Source organism: Heliangelus exortis, chromosome 8 (genome assembly GCF_036169615.1).
Source record: "Heliangelus exortis chromosome 8, bHelExo1.hap1, whole genome shotgun sequence".
Lineage (NCBI taxonomy): Eukaryota > Metazoa > Chordata > Aves > Apodiformes > Trochilidae > Heliangelus > Heliangelus exortis.
The window spans coordinates 29,753,361-29,775,867 of NC_092429.1; the positions used below are offsets into that span (position 1 = coordinate 29,753,361).

At 51.6% G+C, this 22,507-nt stretch overlaps 1 protein-coding gene across 1 annotated transcript; it reads left to right on the forward strand.

The window, feature by feature from the left end:
* Positions 1-3,977: 3,977 nt before the first annotated feature.
* On the forward strand, positions 3,978-21,379 carry TMCO1 (transmembrane and coiled-coil domains 1). Its single transcript, XM_071751381.1, has 7 exons — positions 3,978-4,149; positions 5,393-5,470; positions 8,780-8,839; positions 12,221-12,267; positions 12,734-12,801; positions 15,528-15,672; positions 21,024-21,379. The coding sequence occupies exons 1-7, from the start codon at positions 4,080-4,082 to the stop codon at positions 21,120-21,122; spliced, it is 567 nt and encodes a 188-aa protein (XP_071607482.1). The 5' UTR covers positions 3,978-4,079; the 3' UTR covers positions 21,123-21,379.
* The last annotated feature ends 1,128 nt before the right edge of the window (positions 21,380-22,507 follow it).

Sequence of the window (22,507 nt, forward strand, 5' to 3'; positions counted from 1 at the left end):
AGGAGTTTTTAGAAAATGCACCAGGCAATTCCTGTGCCAAAAATTTGTAGTGGAGCTGATCCTGTGTTGGGGCAGGAGGTGCCCCAGGTTCCTCCCAGCCCTGTTCTCAGGAACATCAATTTCAGGGACGTTTTAAATCTCACATTTTCAACACAGTGAAACATGGGATATGTTTGCCAGGTGGGTGCCTCATCCCAGTCCTCATCACGGAGGATGTGAGGGAGGATCTCCTGGGCAGCTCTGGCCTCTCTCTGCCCAGTTCCCCTCCAGTCACCCCGTGGACTGCAGCTGGTGGCACTGGAGCGTGGCCGTGCCAGGGCAGGAAGTGCTCCGTGAGGAGGAGAAATTCCTGCAGGGATGAATTCCAGTGGATTCCAGTTTCCAAGGGCTGGGCACAGATCATGTGCACCCCAGTGGGCCCCAGGAGGTGTTCACAGCTCCCTGGTACCCCCACATCCTCACACCCAGACCTGCAGGGCAGAGCCCCCCCAGCACACGGTGCTCTCTGGGTTCTGTGCCTCTCCTCCTGCCTCCACCCAGTGCTCTCACCCTGGCTCTGCTGAAGCTGTTTCAGACTCTGCTGTCCATGGATCTCGGAGCTGAGCATCCCTGCAGGGTGCCCATCCTGGAATTTCATCCCCAGTTTCAGCCAGACACCGGCCATGTGGCAGGAGCAGACACACTTGTCAAGGTGAGGATAACAAAATGCCCCTTGTTGGACCCCCCAGGAGCACAAGCTAAAGATATTCAGGGCTTATTTATACAGAACACAAGATTAATGGCTCTACCAGAATCAGCCAGGGCTATAATCTGGAGGTGAGTTCAATCCAAGTCCCTGTTAGTTTCAAATGGCTTCTTTTCCTCAAAACTTATCTGGGAATTTCAGACACTCCACTTCTGAGCCCCTGGTCACCAACGTGCTGTGCAAAGCAGCTGAATGCTCTGTTCAGTTTAAGTTTAGAGACTTTGGTGTATAAACCCCTTTTTGAGATGTCTCTCTCTAATCTGGTTTCAAGGTCACCTCCACAAATATTACCCCTGCAAGTCTGTAGGTAGCACTGGCCACAGCCTCATGTGTCCAGAGCTGTGCATTGTGCAGCTGTTTTCCCTGTTCTCACATCCCGGGTTTGTCAGCTTGGATAAAACTGCAGCCAGCTCTTCATCTGCCCTTTACTTGCTGATCAAAGCCCAGAATGCTGTTTTGAAAAGGAAATGCCACTGAGGGTAATGTGCCTTCTGCTGCTCGGGGAGAAAAACAGCCAACAAAACCAAACCAGAAAACACCTGCTGAGAAGGACCCCAAAAACGACAGGATGAGATGTCAGAGAGCTGGTGTCACCTCTGCCTCCAGTCCAAAGCATGGCCACCAGAGAGGAGAGAGGCTCCTGCTTTGGCTGCCTGCTCCGTGGCACCTGATGTTCAGCAGTGATGACTGACAGCGTGGGAATCATTCCCCGTGGCATTATAGGAGAAACTGCTTCCAAATCCTGCCTTCATTTGTCCCTGTCACAGCCAGGGAGCTCTGAAGAGAGCCAAGTGTCACTCAGCAGGACACAGAGCAGTTCCAGAGTCCCTCCTCATCACCCACACCTGCCTGCTGCACCCTGAACTGCCACATCTATCCTTAATTCCATCCCCACCTCCCAGTGGCTCTCACTTCACTGGGTTCCCACTGCTCCCGGGTTCTGCTCCAGTTCTCCCCAGTCTTGCAGAGAGCTCCCTGTGCCCAGAGGTGACCCCAGGACTTCCCTGAGGGCACAGAGGGTGCCAAGCTGCCCATCCACTGACCCCTGACTCCTTGCACTGCCTCCTGTGCTTCCTGCAGTGCAAATGGCTCCAGGATTCGGAGGATTTGGTTGCTGCCTGATCATAGAATCATAGAATGGGCTGGGTTGGAAGGGACCTCAGAGCTCATCAAGTCCAACCCTTGATCCACTCCCACTGCAGTTCCCAGCCCATGGCACTGAGTGCCACATCCAGGCTCTTTGGAAATATCTCCAGGGATGGAGAATCCACCCCTTCCCTGGGCAGCCCATTCCAATGCCTGATCACCCTCTCCAGAAAGAAATTCTTTCTAATGTCCAACCTAAACCTCCCCTGGCACAACGTGAGACCTCTTGTGCCCTCTTGTCTTGCTGAGAGTTGCCTGGGAAAAGAGCCCAACCCCCCCCTGGCTCCAACCTCCTTTCAGGGAGTTGGAGAGAGTGATGAGGTCTCCCCTGAGCCTCCTCTTCTCCAGCCTCAACACCCCCAGCTCCCTCAGCCTCTCCTCAGAGGATCTGTGCTCCAGTCCCTTCCCCAGCCCAGTTGCCTCCTTTGGACCTGCTCCAGCACCTCAATCTCCTTCCTGAGCTGAGGGGCCCAGAACTGGACCCAGGACTCAAGCTGTGGCCTCCCCAGGGCTGAGCACAGGGGCAGAATCCTTTCCCTGGACCTGCTGGCCACTTTGCTCACCACCTTTCTGAGGGGGGTGTTTGATTTCGGGGCCTTCCTCACGTTTCCCTCAGGTCTGTGTGTGTGGCTGCTCAGGGCTGGGAAACTCCTGTCCCAGCAGGACAGCTGGAAACCTGCCCTGCCCTGCCTGCCCTCTTCCCTTTTCTGCATTTTTGCTTTCCAGGTCTCCTCACCCCAGACCAGTTTGTGGGTTCAGCCCGGTTCTGCTGCTCCAGGTCCAACTGCCAGAGCCTCAGTCCAGTCACTCGATCTCCCTGATAAACCCCAGGATTTCACTGCCCTCATCACCATCCTTCCAAGCCTCATCCCACCCTTCCACGGGAGGTTTCCTTCCCTGCCTCCATCCCTTCGGATCAGTGGCTGCAGCTCTCTGCTGCTCCTCAGCCAGGAAAAGGCAGGGAAGGGCAGGCAGGGATATCTGCAAATATTTGATCCCAGGAAACACCTCCCAGTGCCACGTGTGACCGGGAAATCCCTGCCACTGGGCAGCTCAGTCAGGACACAGCTTCAGGAAGAAGGAAGGCTGCTCCAAGCCAGACCCTTCAGAGCTCCAGAGGGAATGTTCAGCAAACGCCTCCCGTGTGGTTTTTCCCAGGAAACATCCCCAGAGCAGCTGGGGAGGAGCCGTGTGGGGTTTGGGAAGGTGTGGGGAGGGCATGGGCACCCCCAGCCCAGCTGGGAGGGACTGGGAGTGCTGGGACAGGAGGGCAGCCAGCAGGACTGCAGGTGCTTGAGCCTCTGCCACAAACCATGGAATTCTGGCACCAAAAGAACCCTCTGACACTTTCAGTTTTTGGCATTCCTGGTTGCAGTGCTGGTGCATGAGAGCTCCCAAAGCCCCCTGGGCCACCAGTGACAGCAAACAGGAACTGACTGCAGTATTTATCCGATTGCCTGGAACTAATGGAAACATTACTGGATTTCCTGGGAATATTTGCATTCTTAGTTGGGGGGTGTGTGTTGGGGGGTGGTCGCCCTGTGGTGTCCTTCCATCAATCCCTTCTCCAGCACAGGCTCCATGTCCAGCTGCTCTCAGCCCATTTCCATGCAGAAGGCCCTCAGCTCTTTGCTCTCTGTTTCCCTGCAGGAGGCCTGGGCACAGCTCAGAGGAGCCCAACTCCACATCCCAGTGTTTAATGTCAGGAAAAAACCTTCAGGAGTTCCAGGAGCAGGGCTGGGCTGCTGGGACCTCCTCCATCTGCAGGGTGCTGCCTGGGACTGCTCTGCTTTATCCAAGCAGAGTTTTACTTCAGTACATTTCTACAATAAAATAACCCAGAACATCACATTTAATAAAGAATATTTTACAGCCATTGCCCCGCCCCGCCGCCATGACAGGCCGCACCGCAGCACCAGGCCGCGGGAGGGGCGGGGCGCCGCCGCCAGGAGTGACAGCTGCCTCAGCCAATCGCAGCAGCGTTTTTCCGCGCTTTCCCCGCCCCCCGCTTTTCCCGCCACTCCAATTGGCCGGCGCCGTCTCCCGGAAGCGCGCTCTCTCTCTTCCGGCCGTTGCTAGGCGACGTGTGCCCGGCAGCTTCCGGGTGGTGGGGTTTATTTCCGGGAGTGCGGCGGCGTTACCGGGGTGGGGGGGTGGCTGTGGTGGCCTTGTCATTGTCACCACCACCATGAGCACCATGTTCGCCGACACCCTCCTCATCGTCTTCATCTCCGTGTGCACCGCGCTGCTGGCCGAGGGTGAGTGCGGGACGGGCCCCGGCTGGGCCCCGGCGGAGCGGGGAGGCCTCAGGCCTGGGCTTGGCCTCTGGGAGTGTCGAAGGGGGCTCTGGGGAGGGTTGCGAAGCAGCTCGGGACTGCCAGGAGGCTGCGTCTCCCCTGAGCGCCGGGAGGGAGCGGAGGAAAGGGCGGTGTGGGGGCCAGGGGGGGGGGTAAGGAAAAGATGGAAAAGCTGTGCCTGGAGTGTGGGAAGTTCAGCTGCTCGGGGTTACCTGGGGCCTGGCTCTGGGGGTGTCCTGGGAGGGGATTGGGGTGTGATGGAGGAGGGCACGGGGGGGTCTGTGCCTCCCGTGGGGAGGAGGGGAAACTCCTGAAGGTGGAGGGGGGATTGCTGCACGGGCTGGGGGGGTGGCAGGGGCAGTGCAGGCAGCTGCAGAGGTACTTTCTGTGGGATCTGCTCCCATCTCCCAGGTGTATCCCACAGGTGTATCACCTCCTTCCCAGAGCTGCAGGGTCCCCTCAGGATGTCCCAGCTGGAATGTGGTACTGGCTCTTTAGGAGCCTGCTCACTGCTTGTGGGGTGAGGTGCTGGGCACATCCCTCTCTTCTGAGAGCTCCGGGTTGCACTGAGCTCAGGAGCATCCATTGGGTCCCCTCTCCTGCAGCAGGGGAGCCCTGGGCCTCAGCAGCACAGGTAAACCCAAAGCTTAAAAAAAAGAGGCTGAAGGCTTTTTGTGGGAGCTCAGTTTAAGCCTTCACAACCCCCCAGCTCTGCACAGGCTGCACAACTTGTTAGGAGCACGTTTGGGTGCAAGGAGTTAGCCAGGCAAGGCTTGGGAGGGCTCTTCATGTCTGATGGGTCTGTTTGCCTGCTCAGGGTGTGCTGCTGCTGGCAGGTCCTGCTTGGGGTGGGAATTGTTCCTCAGGCCCTCATGGGGTGCTGGGGAAAGGCAGAACACAGAAATGCCTGGTGTCTGAGTGAGTTTTAAAGTGAGCAGGTGCTGTGGGGTGTGAGCAGGAACTGGGTGGGCTCCCCAGCCCATCACTGGTGATTTTTATCTGTCTGTTGCTGCATGGAGCCTGAGGAGGGGGTTTAAAGGGAAGTGGTGACACAGCTTTCTGGTACCTCTGCTGTGCCACAACATAGCTTTGTGGGCAAGGCATGTATTTTTTTATTTTATTTGAGTGTGTTTTTGCTCCCCTGTGTCTCTGCTCCTGCAGGAGGGCTTTGCTTGCCCAGTGACTTGCTGAGTCTGTGTTTCAGGTATCACCTGGGTGCTGGTGTACAGAACAGACAAGTACAAGAGGTTGAAGGCTGAAGTGGAAAAGCAGAGCAAGAAATGTAAGTAATTCTCTTGCTACTCCTGCTCTAGGAGATGTCAAATTATGAATAGTCTGTGCTCTGGGATATTCCTGCTGCCCCTTTTTTCAGCTGGGATTTCCTGGGGGCCTCATTTTGCAAGTTATGTAACTCCAGAGGACTTCTTCCTGTCCTTAATTGTCTCCTGCAGGAAGGAAGGTTCCTACAGGGCCTTGCATTGCCTGAGTTGTCCCTGCTCTTAATGAAGGGCAGGAGGAGTAATGATTGGTCCTGACACAGGAGTAATAACCAGTGTCTCTACATGTAGGTGCCTTCAGGTGTCTGGAATAAGTTGAAAAGTGCAGTTTCTGCTTTTCAAGGGCTGTGGAGAACTTGAGAAAGAACTGGGGTTGGGTAATGGATGACAGGAGAGGAAAGAGTTGTGTGTAAAGAGTGAAAGTGATGATCAGTGGTGGGGGGTGAGTAAAGACCAAGTCATGATGGCAAGGGCTGAGCTGTCAGCTGGGATGAAAAGAAATTGTCCTTGTGTCAGCTGGAAACAAAGAGAATTGGTTGGGAAAAATGTCCCAGGCTGCTTCCCCAGAGAGGAGATCTGAGGGGGGCTGAGCAAAGCATGGAAGGCAAAGGGAGCTGAGGGTGAGCAGTGGGAAGATCCCCTCAGTTACAGGGGATGGTGAGCAGGAGGGCTGAGCACCTGGCTGAATTAGAAGCCAGGGAGCAGGAAATCCAGCTTTCCAACCCAACTCCACACACCCCACAGAAGCTGCAGCACCAGAGACACCAGGCAGCACCCGTGGCCAAACCTGAGCTGGTTTTTACCTTACAAATAATTCCCGGTGCTGTCAGCACTCTGAGTGCATGAGAGCACAATAATATCAAAGCATTCTTTTCCAGTCTGGCTCTTTCAGCCTTCCCTGGGCAAAATCAACTGAAGAGCTGAGGTAAAGTCATGCTGGTGGCACAGCCCCTGCACTGGGGGCTTTGGTCATTGCAGCAGCATCAGAGGGGATTTGCATCTCTGCTTTTAATCTCACTGGTCTGACAAAAATGTGAGGGTAGAATTAGCCCCAGAAGAGCAAGTTGGAGAAGCAGCTGGAAACTTGATGTCCCAGTGTGTTTGTGCAAAGCAGTCAGCAGGGTTTATGCTCTGGGGCTGCTCAGTGACTGCTGTAAGAGTTTAATGCTCTTTGCTTTTATAGCCCTTCTGCTCTGTAGGCTGTAATCTGTGAAGGGGAAGATGAGGTTCCTGCATAGTTTCTGTCCTCCTTTGATTTCCCCCACCACTGACAAAAGAAAAAAAAAGGCTGAAGATCAGTGAAACTAATCAGGAGTCACTGAAAATTCAGCTTTGTGCTTTCCCCCTCCCTCCTCCTTTGCCAAGGACAGCTGGCTGACCTGATGGCTTGCAGAGGACTTGCAAAGTAGACCACTTGAGCCACACCTTTCAGCTGTTATCTAACACATCCTAACAGGAAAAAACACATTTTTGAGACCTTTAAGCTGTCCCAGGGGAGTCGTAGCAGTCCTTGGGGTTTGCAGAAAACAAAGGTGCCAAGCAGTGTGCTTCAGCAGCCCTTGGCTGCATTTCACAGCTGTGTCTGAGGCTGCTGCAGAGGTTCTGGTATAAACCTGGGATAAAATATAAATCTGCAAGGTGGGGGCTGTCTCTAGAAGTGCTGTTGTCTTGTCAGTGTGTGAGCCTGCCTGGAAATCACTCCTTTGGCTGGAGCCATAAGGGAATTGGGGCTGTGGGGTTCCTTGGGGTTCCGTGAGGCCTGACAGCACTGTCTGGAGGGCAGCTGGGCTCTGGGGGAAGCTCTCTCCTTAGGGCTGGGAGCAAGAGGAGGGCTTGAAAAAGAGTGTTCAGCACTTTATGGCTGGGGGGCCCTGGGGGGTAGGGTTGGGTTGGACTGATCAGGACCTGCAGCTGGGTTTGGCATAAGGAAGATGATGGGGAGAAGAGTGAGTGCTGGGTGTGCTGTGTCACCTGGACCTTCCCTCCAGCCTTCCCTGGGTTTGCCCTGTGCTCTCCTGCCTGCCAGAGATCTGCTCTGCCACAGGAGAAGTGGTGCTGAGGGGTCTTGCCTGGGCCAGCCTGGGTTTTTTTGGGGGTTTCTGGGGGTTTTGACAGACTCACATGTCACAGGCATTTCAGAAGCCAGCACTGCCACTTGTCTGACTTTAAAGGCTGCCTCTCTTTATTTCACCTCCCTTTGAAAGTCAAGGCCAGGTATTTATTCAGAGAGTCCTCTGTGAGGGATAAGAGTCCCAGTGCTCCAGTTTCTGGTTCTGTGAGCTAAGGAGCAGCCAGACCTGCTCACTGGGAGAGGAGGTAGTGTGCAAACCCATGGAGCTGAGAGTGAAAACCAGCTGCTGTCTGTTGGAACAACAGCCATGCTGTGTGTCTCACTTCTTGTAGTACTTTTCTTATAGCTCTTAAATTAAAATGTCTCTTTCTTTTTGGAAGAGCTCTTTTGGCTCTTTTTTTTTTTTCTGTTGGCTTGAACTCAGCCCTTGTTTCTGCCATGGTTGGTGTTCAGGTGCTTGCTCTGATCTGGGGGTTTGGTAGCTTTGAGCTTAGGCTCTTCCTATAAAATACTGGGAACTCTTCAGCACTAATTAACTGAAGAATGGAAGGGCTGTGGCTGACTCCTCGGAAGCATTTCCCTTGGGAATGCCTTTCCCAGGCTGTGAAGAAGGGCTGGATGAGGAGACAGGCTGTGCTGTGTTCTGCTGCCCACTGCAGAGAGCTGGGAGCAGAGCTGCCCACAAAGCCCTTTTCATTACACTTGCTGAATCAAAAGGACTGTCTGGTACTCATGGAAAATCAGCAAGGGTCATTTGAGCCAAAATTGTCCCCAGACTGCTCAGTTAACAATGTGATGGGCTCTTAACAGAGTTTAAAATTAACCCTTTAGGTATTTCTATCTCTCATCCAGGGTTTTGATATTTTAAAATTTTATTGGTAAGTGCTTTTGGTATTTCAAAATTTTATTGGTAAGTGCTTTTGATATTTCAAAATTTTATTGGTAGGTGCTTTTGAATTTTTAAAATTTTATTTGTAGGTGCTTTTGAATTTTTAAAATTTTATTTGTAGGTGCTTTTGAATTTTTAAAATTTTATTTGTAGGTGCTTTTGATACTTTAAAATTTTATTGGTAAGTGTTTGGTGGGGTCAGCCTTGGAGGTTTATAACTTGTTGCTTCTGAACATGTTCCTAGCTGTACACCCAGCTTCCTTTGTGCCCCTGAAGGTTTTGCTTGGGATGTGGGGAAGGGGTGGGGGTGTCCCTGTGCAGAAATGATGCAGTTTCTTGCTTTTCCCTTGGCAGTGGAAAAGAAGAAGGAAACGATAACTGAGTCAGCAGGCAGACAGCAGAAGAAGAAAATAGGTAAGAGTGGGAGAGCAGTGCTGTGCCCCAAGCATGAGGAAAGGTTGAGAAAATCATGCAAGTGGTTGTTCTCTCCTCCCTTCCAAAGATACTTAATTCAAGTGGAATTAGGGGTGATTCTTGTGACGACTGGGATGTGAACACTTGTGCCTTACCTTCCCCAGGCAGGAGGTGTCCAACCTCTTGATGGTTTCAGCCAAAAGCACCAGAGCATCAGCACTTGTTGAGCTGGTTGCCTTTCTCTCTGATCTGAGCCTTTATGTCCATGGCTTATTAACTTCTGTTAACTTTGCTGCCATGCACTGCCAGCTTGCAATAGCTGTGTGACTGCTTGTGATCTTTGGCTTGCTTTTTTTCTTGTTTGAACACTTCAGAGCTGGAGTGATGCTAAACAAATCTCAGCACCCTTGGAGTTAATATGCAAATCAGTTTTGCTTAATTTTTTCAGGCCTGTTTTTTTCCATTCTGTGAGAAAGATGGTCAGTAAGCTCTTTCTGGGTCATGGTCTCTCTCAGGACTGGGCCATGCAGGGACAGCCTGGCAGGTGTTTATGGACTTGTGCTTTGCAGGGTTCTGTTATTTTCAGGGCCCTAAAACGTGCAGCAAAGCCCAGTGTCATTACTGCAGAAATCATGGCAGGAACACTTCTGAGAGCTCCTGGGAGTTGGTTTCCTCATTCCTCTGTAACACCAGGTAGCTGGATTAGTCATTTGATCTGCACAAAGCCTGGGAATAATTATAAACATATCTTCAAACAGTTCTTCCTAGGTATAAAACCTGTTATCAATGAGGTTCCTGAAGGGACAGGAGCCAAAATTCTTCTGCATTTTCAGGTCTTAATCTTGAATAACCCCTGCCTGGGATGAATGGCACTGGGTGGATGTGGGGACTGTTCCATGTGCTCTGCTCTTACACATGGCCACTTCTGCCTCTGTGGCAATGACTTTCTGCAGGGCACCATCCAAGCCATGTTCCTAGTAGAGAATATTTTGTGCTTGGACTAAAATAGTAGCATCTGAGGGATTTCAGGTCCTCCACAATTATTAATTTTTTTTTTTTTTTACACACTGAAAGAAAATTGTTTTGCAAATGAAAGACAAAGCACAGGGGGACTAAGAAAAGAACCTAGGAAACTGATTTTGTTTGCTGTGATGCTTTTGTGCCAAGCCTAGGATACTGAAACTGACTGACTGGTTGGTTTTTTTGGTTGGTTGGTTGGTTGTGGGTTTTTTGCAAATATTGTGTAACTTGTTTGCAGGCAGAGCTGGATTTGTAGTGTTTCTAAGAAATTAGGCCCTAAATGTCAAGCTGGACACCCAGAAAACCCCTTGCAGTTCTTGAGTGCTTCTGAAATCTCTGATCCCAGTACCTTACTGGCTGTCAGGCTGTTCTGCAAGGTGTAGAATTGTTGCAACAGCAAATGTTTTTTGTGGTGGAGTCCCTAGTATACTACTAAAATTTCTAAATAGTGTAAAAATGAACTAATGAGCTGAGGCTTCACAGATAAATCCCAGCTGCTGGTGTGCAGATGGAGGCAGGAGGTGTGTGCATGGTACTGCTGGGTTCCTCAAGGGATGAGCTGTGCACATGCACGAAGAGGCAGGGTGAGAGGTGTGTGGGAAGGCTTCATTTGGTGTTTACTACTTATAAAACTTCTGAAATGTAAAGTGAACCAGTCCCCTTGTGCCTAAACCACCCTCCCAGCACACCCTTAGCATCCCAGTGCAGCTTCTGTCACTGCAGCTGGAGGAGTGTTTGTTGGCTCCAGCTTTGCTACAGCTTTCTGTGTCCATGTGGCCCTAAAAGAAAAGAGGGCAACGTTCCCAGGAGTCCTCATGAGGCCTGGGGAGACAGCAAAAAACCAACAAAAACCCAAAAATGAACAAAAAAGCCCCAAGCAACAACAATGCTGGCAAGTAATATTATTGCTGTGTCCCTGTTCCAGTAAGCACAACAAGATTTGGATCCCAGGGTGCTGCTTGTTGATCCTGTCCTCTTTCCCTGTGCCTCTGCCTGGCTGTATGGCAACTGCTGTGAACTTCAGGGGTGCTTGTGTGGGATGGGGGCAGGACCAGGTGTCTGGGAGGTGGCAAGAAACCCAGAGCCTCTCTTTGGAGCTTGTAAAAATGGGTCAGCAACAGTACAGAGAATATTGGGGGGATCAGGGCTGTATTTTTAATCTCTTCTGTTACCTTTAGCCCATCTAAATAGATGATAATTTATGTAGCAGAGGGGAAAAAACAAGTATTTGTGCCAAATGTGATTCCTCAAGAACTGGCCTGTGGTTGCTGAAATGTCCCAGATCTAAACTCTCCACCTGGGTCAGGAAGCAGATGCCTGGAAAGCTTTTGCTGGGAGGGGATGGTTTGTAGTCAGGGAGTGTTTCAAACTAGCATTAAGGCTTCTAAGAAATGGCACAGGGGCCTTGGTGTTGCTTCTCACCATGCTTGCTGTGAGCCCTGTGTTGGACAGGGGCTTGGGAGAGAGAACTGCTGAGCTCCTGTCCTCTGGTACTGGAACTTCAGAGGGGACCCAGTGGAGAATCCCCTGATGCAGAGCCCCTGCCAGTGCTGCATTGCCCCTCTCTTCACTCACACTGTCCCTGGGCTGGTTCTTCACTCTCTGCATCCTCACTTGGAGGTGTTGCTTCCAAGCCCTGGCTGCCCTCTGGCTCTGCAGTCTGAGTGAGGGGTGTGGGACAAGCAGGGGGACAGTGCTGCCACTGAGGGGCATAGGAAATGCCCTCCCACCAGCCTGGGCATCTGTGAAGGTTGTGGTGACATAAGGACAGACAATTTCCATAGCAGCAATGCACACATCAGTGAAATCCATGGAGGAAACAGCTTTCCTCTTTGGAAAGCCTTGGAGGTGTGACAGGGTCTGGTGGTCATTCCTTAGAGCAGGAGGTGCAGCCCCCCTCTCTCTCTCTGTGGTTTCTTGAGTCCCTTCTGAGCCTTCCCCAATGAAATGTTGGTGTAATGTACTGAAAGGAGCCTGGCAGCAGGCAGCTCGAGGCTGCTGTCTTTCAGAAGTCTGATCCAGAGGCACTGTCTTTGTTTTCTGGCAACTTTGCTGGTGCTCCTTTGTCAGCTGGTTGAGTGAGCAAATCTGACATTCTCTGCATTTCTTTCAGAAGTGCTGAGTGTGTGATTCCAGCCTCCTCCTCTTTTGTGCCTGCTTTGCTGCGTGTCACTGTGATGGAGAAGCAGCTGGCTATGTACAGGTTTTCACTTTATTCTGTCTGGCATGAAGAGCTGGAGTTGATTTTGGAAGTGTTATTTGTTTGGGGAGTCAGGAAGGTTAAATCTTCCTGGAAATGAAAACATTTTGGTTTCTAGGTTGGTGTAACCGATTATAACTGTGCTGTTTTTGTCTTTCCAGAGAGACAAGAAGAGAAACTGAAGAATAACAACAGGGACTTGTCAATGGTAAGAAATTTAAGCAGCAGTTCCTGACTGCTGAAGATTTCAGTCAGCTTTTCAACAGAAAAACCTCAATTAGCAGACATGGTGGCTTTTCCTCCTGACAGGTCCTCCTGGAACATCTAGCTCCAGATCTTAGTGTGAGCCACAGAGTTCTCCAGTAGCTACTTCCTCATCTCATTCCCTACCTCAGATTTATTAAGCTTCACCATTTTTCAAAGCAGAATTAATTTGTCTCCCTTCCACTTGTAAGTTCTGTCTGTATAACAACCCCTGCTGAATGGTTTTATAGGCATACTGGAAAAAACCAAACCAAAAACCCAAAGCAAGAAACAACCTGGGGAAGGTAACAGGACAATTCTTTAGCACTTTTTCTTTCTCCTTGAGTCAGCTCTTCACATCAGCCTCTTCTTAAGGTCACGAGCTCATTATCCTCAGTGTGGGCCCATCCTGGTTATCTTTCTTCTTACAGGTTCGGATGAAATCCATGTTTGCCATTGGCTTCTGCTTCACTGCCTTGATGGGAATGTTTAACTCTATGTGAGTATCAGCTTGCTGTGTGCTTTTTGTTTTGTTTTGTTTTTTTTTTTTTTTTTTGTTTAAATTTTCCTGCTGAGTATATTCTTCACCTCCCTGCTGTCATCTGAAGTGTTAGAGTGACAGAGTCCCTCCCAAGAACCATAACTACTCTGGATACAACTGGATCAGTATGTCACAGGAAGGTGTGCTTGTTAGCTCAGCACACACATCTGCTGCTCAGGACTGCCAAATGCAGTCAGACTGAACAGGCTGGACACAACTGTAACATCCTTTTTGCTCAGGAACATTAACTTGTTCCTTGTTAGGGCAGGTTTGATAGATGCCAGGCAAGCAGCTGCAGTTTTCAGCTTCTTTGGCTTTGCTCCCCTGGCCTTTGAAATGAGCTGTAGTTGTGGAGTTTGTTGTTACAGTACTTAAGGTGATCAGTCAGGATACTAACAGGTCCAGACATGGTCTGTAATCCTCCTCTGCTTTAAAAATGACCTGGGATCAGGCTGGGTTAACAAAAAACAAACAAAAAACCAACAAAACCCACCCAAACTGTTTTTATGCTTATAGACAGCTTTGTTTCAGACATACAAAACTGAAAGAGTGGTTGATTTCTAAAACTTAATTAAATCTTGAAATGTGAACTTTCAGTTGGCTGTTAAATCTGAAGATAGCACGGTGAGTATGACCTTTGGGAGGTTGCTGTAATGTCTGGGCAATATATTTGCCCTGCAAACAGTAGTTTATGTTCTTGGGCACCAAAACTTCTGGCCTCTGTGCTGGCAGTCCCCAGGATGTAGTCAGTTGTTCTTTTACTGCAGATCTGTGGGTGAATAAATTGCAAAGAGGGGGTAGCACGATAACAGAAGTGCCACTGTGTGGCTGCTGTGTTCAGCTGAGTCAGGCTTCAGCATCTCCTGTTCTCTGGAATGCTGTGGAAGTCAGCAGAGGAACATGGCACTGAAGGACTTAAAAGTCTGGGTACAGTCTTGGGTGGCTGCTGGCTCATGTCACTGCAGCCCTGAGAGGGGATGGAGGAGCATCCTGAGTCCTGATTTGCAGTGCTGCACCTGAGGCCTCCCAGTGCTCACCTGGCTACTTGGGTGCAGTCCCAGCACTCCTGCCCCTGGGACAAGCTGAAAAGCAGTCAAAACCCAAACAAACAACACCCCAAAACTCTGTCTGCTTCCCTAGAGTGGGAAGAGGCAGTTCAGAGGGCTGGCAAGTGCCCTCCCTGCTCTCGAGTGAGTTCCTTTCTCTTGAGAGACTGAAGGAGCAGGAGCTGCATCAGCACAGGATGTGTGCTGCCCTCTGGACTCCTGCTCTGTGCCTGGGCACCTCACCTCTCCAGAGGGCCAGCTCAGCCAGAATGGGAATGACTGCAGTGTTTGGCTCTTGTCCTTGGAGTGCCACTGCTGCCCTGCTGGAAGGACACAGGGAGGCAGGAGGACTGGACCCAAAGAGCAGAACCTGCTGAGGATGAGTAGCCAGATGCCTGTTGTGGCCTGAAAGGGGCAGCTGGCAGAGGTCTGGGGTGGCCTCTGAGCAGATGGAGATCTCCTGGCAGAGGGATTACCTTCTGCAGGCCTCAATTTTCTCCTGTCAGAAACTTTTTAATGCACTCAATCCTCTGGCTTCCTTGCAATTCAGTACCACTTCATGATAGCTGTGAAAACCTGGAGGAATCAAAAGCAGGTACCTCGGGGGGCTGCTGCTGAAGTACTTGTCACTCTCCCAGCAGGAACCACGCAGGGTTTTGAGCCACTGGGGGGATGTTGGAGGGAGATAAACATCCGTTCCTGGCTCTTCTGCCAAGCTGCCTCTGAGATGTAAACAGTGTTGGCGTGTGTTGGAGCTGTGGCTGTGTGAACTTATCTCCACAGGAAAGAACACTCATTTAGGGTCTCTTGAAACAAGAAACACCTGTTAGAAAATCAGCACACGCAGAGCAAATAACATCCAAATATACCCCTGCTGCTGAGGCTCACACACCCACACTTCAAAGGCTGGGCTGCTGTCTGGGCTGGGAGAAATCTTTGCTAACTGGCCAGAATTCACACTCTGCCTGATGCCCTGGAATGTGGAGCTGGAGGAGTTCCAGGAGCAGGACAGGCTGCTAGGAATATGTGGAATCATCCTGCCTCTGCACTGCTTTTCAGAGCAAACACAGAGGGACTGTTGGTATTAAAACCATTCTGCTGGGGGTTTCTTTAGCATCCATCCTGTGCTGAGAAGTGTTGCTGCTCTGGGAAAGGAAAAGGTGTCTGGTTTTATGCTCTGCTTTGAAAATGCTCTTTTGCTTAAAGCAGAGAGTTCCATGTTCTTGCATTAAGTGCAGTACAGCAGGATGAAGATCATCCTGACTGTGTTCTGGGAAGTTCTCTGCTAAACTGGACCTGGAAATCAAACTCACTGGTCAGCTGCCCAGCACCAGCCAAGCTTGTGGGATCCTACCCCTTGTCCAGCTTAAATCATTATGAAACATTTTGGCTCTGCCTGTGTCAGACCTGTCCCTGAGGGCAGCCTGCTTACCCTCTGGGTGGTTATGGGGGCTATCTCAGAGGGTGTATTGATCCTCCTTGGAGTAGTGTGTGAGAAGGTGGAGAGGGCAGTGTGGCTTCTTAGCCTTCTGCAGGCTCTTACCTGCCCTGGTGGCCTGTTCAGAATCCTCACTTGTTATTCTCTATCCTGTGACTCTTCTGCTGTCCCCAGCTGTGACCCAGGGCTCTCTTTTCCAGATTTGATGGCAGAGTGGTGGCAAAGCTTCCGTTCATCCCCCTCTCCTATATCCAAGGTCTCTCCCACCGCAACCTTCTGGGTGAGGATTACACTGACTGCTCCTTCATCTTCCTCTACATTCTCTGCACAATGTCCATCAGGCAGGTGAGTACACTTCTCTCTCACTCCTGGAGCAGGGAGAGCACATGGCCACCTATAAAGACTGATCTTTGGTTGTGGGTTTTCTGTTTGCCTTCATTCCTGTGCTCTGTGTCCCAGGCAGTCCTAGGCTGGGATCACAAAACCAGCTCTCTCCTGGGCTGGGGTGGGAGTCTGGGCTGGAGACTTGAACCAGGGCACTGGGACAGAGTTGGCAGCTCCTTCCTGGTGTGTCTGAACACTTTGGGGAGTACCACACTGTCTCCATCAGAAGCCAACAGAAGTATAACCACAGCTTGTAACCACAGCTTTTACAGTAACGAGAGAAAAGGGAAATGTAGAATCACCAGGGGGGATTTCTTTGCTGGCTTGAGGCTCTATACAGGTTCAGTCAGCCCATAAACTTGCTGGGAAAGTGAGGAAAGAGTTAAGCTTGTTCTTTTGGGTTTGTCCTTCCTGTTTTTGCTGACTGCCTGTTTGTTTGGGTTTTTTTTTTTTTTTTCTTTGTTTTTCTAGAGTCTTAAGAACTTTTACCTTTGTTGTCAAATCTCTCCCAGTGTTAGAGGTGTGACAGAGAAAGTCAGAAAGGGGATCTGGTGTGAGCAGCCCAGAGCAGGCTACACAGGCTCCCAAGCAAAGCTGATAAATCCCATCTTGGGAAGGAGAAGCATCAGTGAGGATAAGGGAAGTGCCTGTCCAGGAAGGTTCACTTGCAGCTCAAGTGGCAGAACAGCTGGGGAGGACAAATGAGCCCTCTCAGGGCAACCAGAAGTCAAATTTCCCTAGAGAGTGCTGGGGATGAGTTAATAGGCTCTGGGGGCTGGCTGGATGCTGCTGCAGCTCACTGCAGATTATCTGCTCTGCTCTGTTTGGGTTTCCTTTTTCTCTGTTGCACTTTGTGAATTCTTGCTGCTGTCCAACTTGGTGCTTTTCCTCGGGGAGTGCCAAGGGACTTAGAGAGACTTAAAGCAGATCAGCAAAGGGAAGTGGCACGTAACACCAGCAGCTGTCAGAAGTTGGGTGATGCAGCAGCTTGATAAGAGTTCATTTGGTCACAGCCTGTTCTGAGTTCTCCATAGCCCTGTGGGGGTACTGGGTGGTGCTGGTGTTGAAATGGAGCTGTGTCTGGTCCTGTGTGGGAGCAGATAATGGATGGTGGAGTAACTTGTTGGAAAGGTCATCTGGCCCACCCAGCTTCAGAGGAACAAAGGCCAGGGGCTTCCTCCTCCTGTTTGCTGCAGGAGTGTTTCACTTCCTAGTGGCTGGAGCAGAGTTTGGTGCTTTGTGAGACCTTGTTAGCTCTTAGCATCTTTCTGAAATTCCTGAGGTGCTGTGGTCTGAGGCTGTTCCTTCAGACCTGTCTGGAACTGCTCTGTGTTACTCAGCTGCTGCATGGAAAGTCCCTGCTCCCTGATGGTGCAGATAAATGAAGCTCAGTAACACCCACCATCAGGAAGATTTCTGTGGACTGGTCGGGTTGATCAGGGAACTCCTCTCCTGCTGAAAAATCCCCATGGACTTTTTTTTTTCTTCTTGGTCTGAAGATATAATTCCTGTGGTTAGTTCCAGTCCTGGGAATGTCCTGATCTTTCCCTGTTGTGAAATCAGTAGTTGGCATTAAGTGGAGTGGTCATGCAGTCAGGTTCTGGACAGAAACACCCAGCTATTTACAGTGGTTTGGGCTTTCAGGAGAAATTCTGGGGGAAAAAATTGCCCTTGGGCTTTAGAGTCCACGCTGATGGCCCTGTGGAGGATGGATGCTGTTTTGTTGCTCTGGAGAAGGGTGGGTTTGTTCTGAAGCACTGGGTTGCAGTCTTGGCAGTGTGGTGAGCTGTACCTGCAGATCTCCAGCTGGGAGGCAGCTCAGGTTTTTTCCTGCTTGCTCTGTGGAGGGAAATGCAGAGCCCAAAATCTAGCAACTGGAGCTCTGACTGCTGGCATCCTGCTCTTGCCTTTATTGCTGTTCTAAAGAACTTGGGTGATAACAGCACTGGGAAGAGGACTTGGAAAGGCTGGGGGGGAGAGGAAGAAAGTAATTCAGGGCTTAAAATGGTGCCAAAAACTTGCTTTTGGTGCTGTCAGTGACCTGGGATGTGAAAACTTTATGACCTTTTGTGTTTTACTGTGTGCAAGAGGGGAAATCTCACCAGGGCAGCTTCAAAACATCTGTTAGCCCAAGGGAAGAGAAGTGCTGAGGGAGCTGGGGTCTGGCTTGATGCTGCTGACACAAGAGAAGGAGTGGAGATGTGCTGAAAGTCAGGGCACATCCCTCAGCCTTCCCTTTAAATCCTGGAGCTGCATGGGAAGGGGTCGAAGGCAGGGAAGAGAGACATCCCTGTGAAGCTCAGAAGAAAAGGAACTGGTGTGTGTGAAAAAGCAGGAGTCTGGAGGGGAATGGAGTGGAGTACGTGCAGGTGGGGATGAAAGTGAGACCAGGGGATGGGCAGGAGAAGCATCAGGCACTCTCTTCATCTGCTCCTCAGGCACGTGGAGGTGATCAGCCCTCCAAACACTGACTGGGAAGCTTGCTGCCTGTGACCTGGCCAGCATCTCCCAAAATAGTCAACTTGCAGTGAGTAACTTCCTTTGCCGTGTTCCCAGCTCTCCCTGGCACGTAAATCCTGTCCTCTGGTTCCTCCTGCCTTCCTGTTTGGAGAGAGGAGGTTGCTGGGAGAGGCCTTCCAAGGGTCCTTGAGCTGTTGGGTTTCAGCTGGGAAAGTTTTGCTGTTGGGCTGGGTGGGAGGAGAAATGTCAGGGTTACATCCTCTGTCCCTGCTCCTGTTGCTGAGCTCCCAGCCTTCACCTGTGCTCCTTGGGAAGAGGAATATGTGGCTCTTCCTCAGGCACTGCCTGATCCTCATTTCCTTTTCACACATGCCTGAACTGTAGATCAGGCTGCTTCTCTCTTGACTTTTTCCCAGTGGGAAAGGGGGGGAGCAATGATCCTGCTGTGCCAGGAGTGTGTTTTCCCACACAGCCTGATCCTGGGGCAGGGAGCCACTGCCTGCCTTCTCTTTCAGGCCCCTTTTTGGGTTTGAAGACAAAAGCAGAAGTGGCTTCTGTCCTTCCTGCAGTTTCTTGAGGAGAGTTCAAAAGGGCTTGGATGAGGAATGTGGATCCTGAAGTCTTCCAGACTTCCCTCCCTGCTTCCCAAGGAATGGTTTAGTTTGGGTGGGGAGTAGCTACCTGGGCTCCTCGTGCAGTGGTGCCCAGCAGACAGAGTGGGTTTCTGCTGGTCCTTTTCCCAGCCCTGGTGTTTCCAGCTGTGCAGACTTGTGTGCTTGCTGTGCAGGGAGTCAGGAGGGCTCTGTCCTTCTGCAGAAAGGAAGAATCCTGTGGAAGGAGAGTGCTGGAAAGTAGTCTGAAGTCCCCTCACAGAGAAGCTGCCATCTCTCTCCCCCTTGGAGCTGCTCAGGCAGATGGGGTGCACTGGAGCACCTCAGTTCTCATCTCCCTTGATCCATGAAGGAGCAGGGAGGAGGCAGTGCACACCCTGTGCTTCCAGGGCTGCTTTCCTGGGATCTCTGCTCCACAGGGAAAGCAGCACAGAGCAGGGCAGGATCCCGGGGCTGCGGTGCCTGCTGCTGGCTCTGCAGCACCCTCTGCTGTTGCAGGATCTGCCCCTCAGCTGCTGCTGTTTTCCTCCCTCCTGTTCAGAGTTGGCACAGGAAGGAGTCTCCCACTTGAGCTGCTGAGTATCAACCTGTGCCTGCTTTGCACAAACCACAGACTCAGCCTGATGGAACAGCTTCCCAAGTATCCCTCTCCTTTACTTCCATGCTCGTGTGTGGGCTGAAACCTTCCTTTCCAAAGCCTCCACCTGGAAAAATTCCTGGCTTTTATTATTATTTTTTAATTTAGCTACTGTGGAATTATCAAGCTCTGTATGCCTTTTTTAGTTTGTTCTTCTATAACAAAAAGTTCAAGCACTCTGTCCTTGCTTTCTGAGCTACCCTGGCAGTTATTTTGGAGAGGACACTCAAGTTTGAGGAGAATCCTCCTTCCTTCTTTTGTTGTCTTCCTAGCTGGCTGACAGGAGGAGGACACAGCTGTTTTCATAGAATCACAGAAACATCTGGGTTGGAAGGGACCTCAGAGCTCATCAAGTCCAACCCTTGCTCCACTCCCCCCGTGGTTCCCAGCCCATGGTACTGAGTGCCACATCCAGGCTCTTTTGAAATATCTCCAGGGATGGAGAATCCACCCCTTCCCTGGGCAGCCCATTCCAATGCCTGATCACCCTCTCCCTAAAGAAATTCTTTCTAATGTCCAACCTAAACCTCCCCTGGCACAACTTGAGACCTCTTGTGCCCTCTTGTCTTGCTGAGAGTTGCCTGGGAAAAGAGCCCAACCCCCCCCTGGCTCCAACCTCCTTTCAGGGAGTTGGAGAGAGTGATGAGGTCTCCCCTGAGCCTCCTCTTCTCCAGCCTCAACACCCCCAGCTCCCTCAGCCTCTCCTCATTGGGTCTGGGCTCCAGTCCCTTCCCCAGCCCAGTTGCCTCCTTTGGACCTGCTCCAGCACCTCAATCTCCTTCCTGAGCTGAGGGGCCCAGAACTGGACACAGGACTCAAGCTGTGGCCTCCCCAGGGCTGAGCACAGGGGCAGAATCCCTTCCCTGGACCTGCTGGCCACGCTGTTCCTGAGCCAGCCCAGGATGCCATTGGCCTTCTTGGCCACCTGGGCACACTGCTGGCTCATGGTCACCTTCCTGGCAATCCAGACTCCCAGGTCCCTCTCTGTCTGGCTGCTCTCAGCCACTCTGTGCCCAGCCTGGAGCTCCCCATGGGGTTGTTGTGGGGTTGTTCTTCTTCCCCTTGCATGAGAAGCTGCAGCAGCACTGCTTGAGCAGCCTCTTGATCAGCAGTTACTGACAGCACGAAACTGACAGAACCAGGACCTCTTTGTAGGTGCAGAACTGAAAGGGAATTTCACAAAGATCAAGAAAACCACCAAACTTCTAAATATCCTGCTGTGAGTTTTTAGCTGCTGCCTGGCCCTGCGACTTGGTTCTGTTCCTGTTTCTTGTTTTCCCTCAGCACCACCTCTGCACAGCTCTGAAATCCCTCCAAGGGTGGTGACCCCACCACTGTCCTGGGCAGCTCAGAATGTTCTGATGCTCAGAATGTCCCTGTGGAGGTGGCAGGAGAGTGGCTCAGCTCTTACTGTGGGTGGCTGGCTCTGTGCTGAACTTTCCTGAACACCTAGAGACAGTGATCCAGTGTGCAGCAGCCAGACTGGGAAGGGTGAGACCCTGAGTTTGTCTGAACTTGTAAGCAGAGCTGGGATTTCTGCCTCTCTTGTTGTCTCCCCAGTCACAGCCTAACACTGTCCTGCCCTTCTTTTCTTCTTTTTGCAGAACATCCAGAAGATGCTTGGTCTTGCTCCTTCCCGGGCTGCCACCAAGCAAGCAGGAGGCTTCCTTGGCCCACCACCTCAGGCAGGAAAGTTCTCCTGAAGCTCAGATGCAGCCCTCAGGGAAGGTCTGGGGCCAGTGCACAAGGCTGCCTTTGGGAGGTAACAGGATGGGATTCTGCACCAGGTTTCATGTCTCCAAACACAGCCTATGGTTGGCCACGGGTGTTTCCAAAAACACCTTCCCTGGGGACTATTCTGCTGGTGGTTGTTTGCTCATCAAACCAAGAAAGTTCTCAGAAGATAATCGGACCTCTTGTTTCTGGTGTTTCTGGGAAATAAATGGCATGGGCATGTTGATTTAGGTCTCTTAACTGTGCTGCGGGACAAGCAGAGCCTTGCTGTAGGGCAGCTGGTTCAGTCTGCAGCATGGTGACCAGCTGGGGTAGCTGAGGGGGAGGTCTGGGAAGGATAAAACTTGGTAAACTGGGAGCAGTCATGTGGAGAAACAACTCTCCTGGCTTTCAGAGGCTGTGGTTGGGAGCTGGATAAGTCTGTGCTGATCTTCCCAGTGCAAAGGGGGAAGGGTGCCCTGGTGCCTGTGGGGGCTGCAGTGTAGGGTGGGAGGGTCTGAGATAGAATCATAGAATGGGCTGGGTTGGAAGGGACCTCAGAGCTCATCAAGTCCAACCCTTGCTCCACTCCCCCCGTGGTTCCCAGCCCATGGCACTGAGTGCCACATCCAGGCTCTTTTGAAATATCTCCAGGGATGGAGAATCCACCCCTTCCCTGGGCAGCCCATTCCAATGCCTGATCACCCTCTCCAGAAAGAAATTCTTTCTAATGTCCAACCTAAACCTCCCCTGGCACAACTTGAGACCTCTTGTGCCCTCTTGTCTTGCTGAGAGTTGCCTGGGAAAAGAGCCCAACCCCCCCCTGGCTCCAACCTCCTTTCAGGGAGTTGCAGAGAGTGATGAGGTCTCCCCTGAGCCTCCTCTTCTCCAGCCTCAACACCCCCAGCTCCCTCAGCCCTTCCTCACAGGAATTCTGCTGGATCCCTTCCCAGCCTCCTTGCTCTTCTCTGGACCTGCTCCAGCACCTCAATCTCCTTCCTGAGCTGAGGGCCCAGAACTGGACACAGGACTCAAGCTGTGGCCTCCCCAGGGCTGAGCACAGGGGCAGAATCCCTTCCCTGGACCTGCTGGCCACGCTGTTCCTGTTAGGATGTGTCAGGCTGCTCAGATGTCACCACAAACTGCTCCCTGGCAGCCTGGGCAGGGGGAGGTTTGCTGCACTGACCTTCCCTGCTGCTCTCAGCAAACCTGCCATGGGAGGAGGCCTCACACCACACCCTGTGACACGGGCAGGTTGCACATCCAGGGATTCTCTGCCAGTCCTGGGTCTGATCCTCAGTTCTGGGTCATTTGGCACAGTGCTTCCCGGGGGCTCTGGGTCACTGTCAGGGTGGGGGGGAGCGGAGGGGTGTCC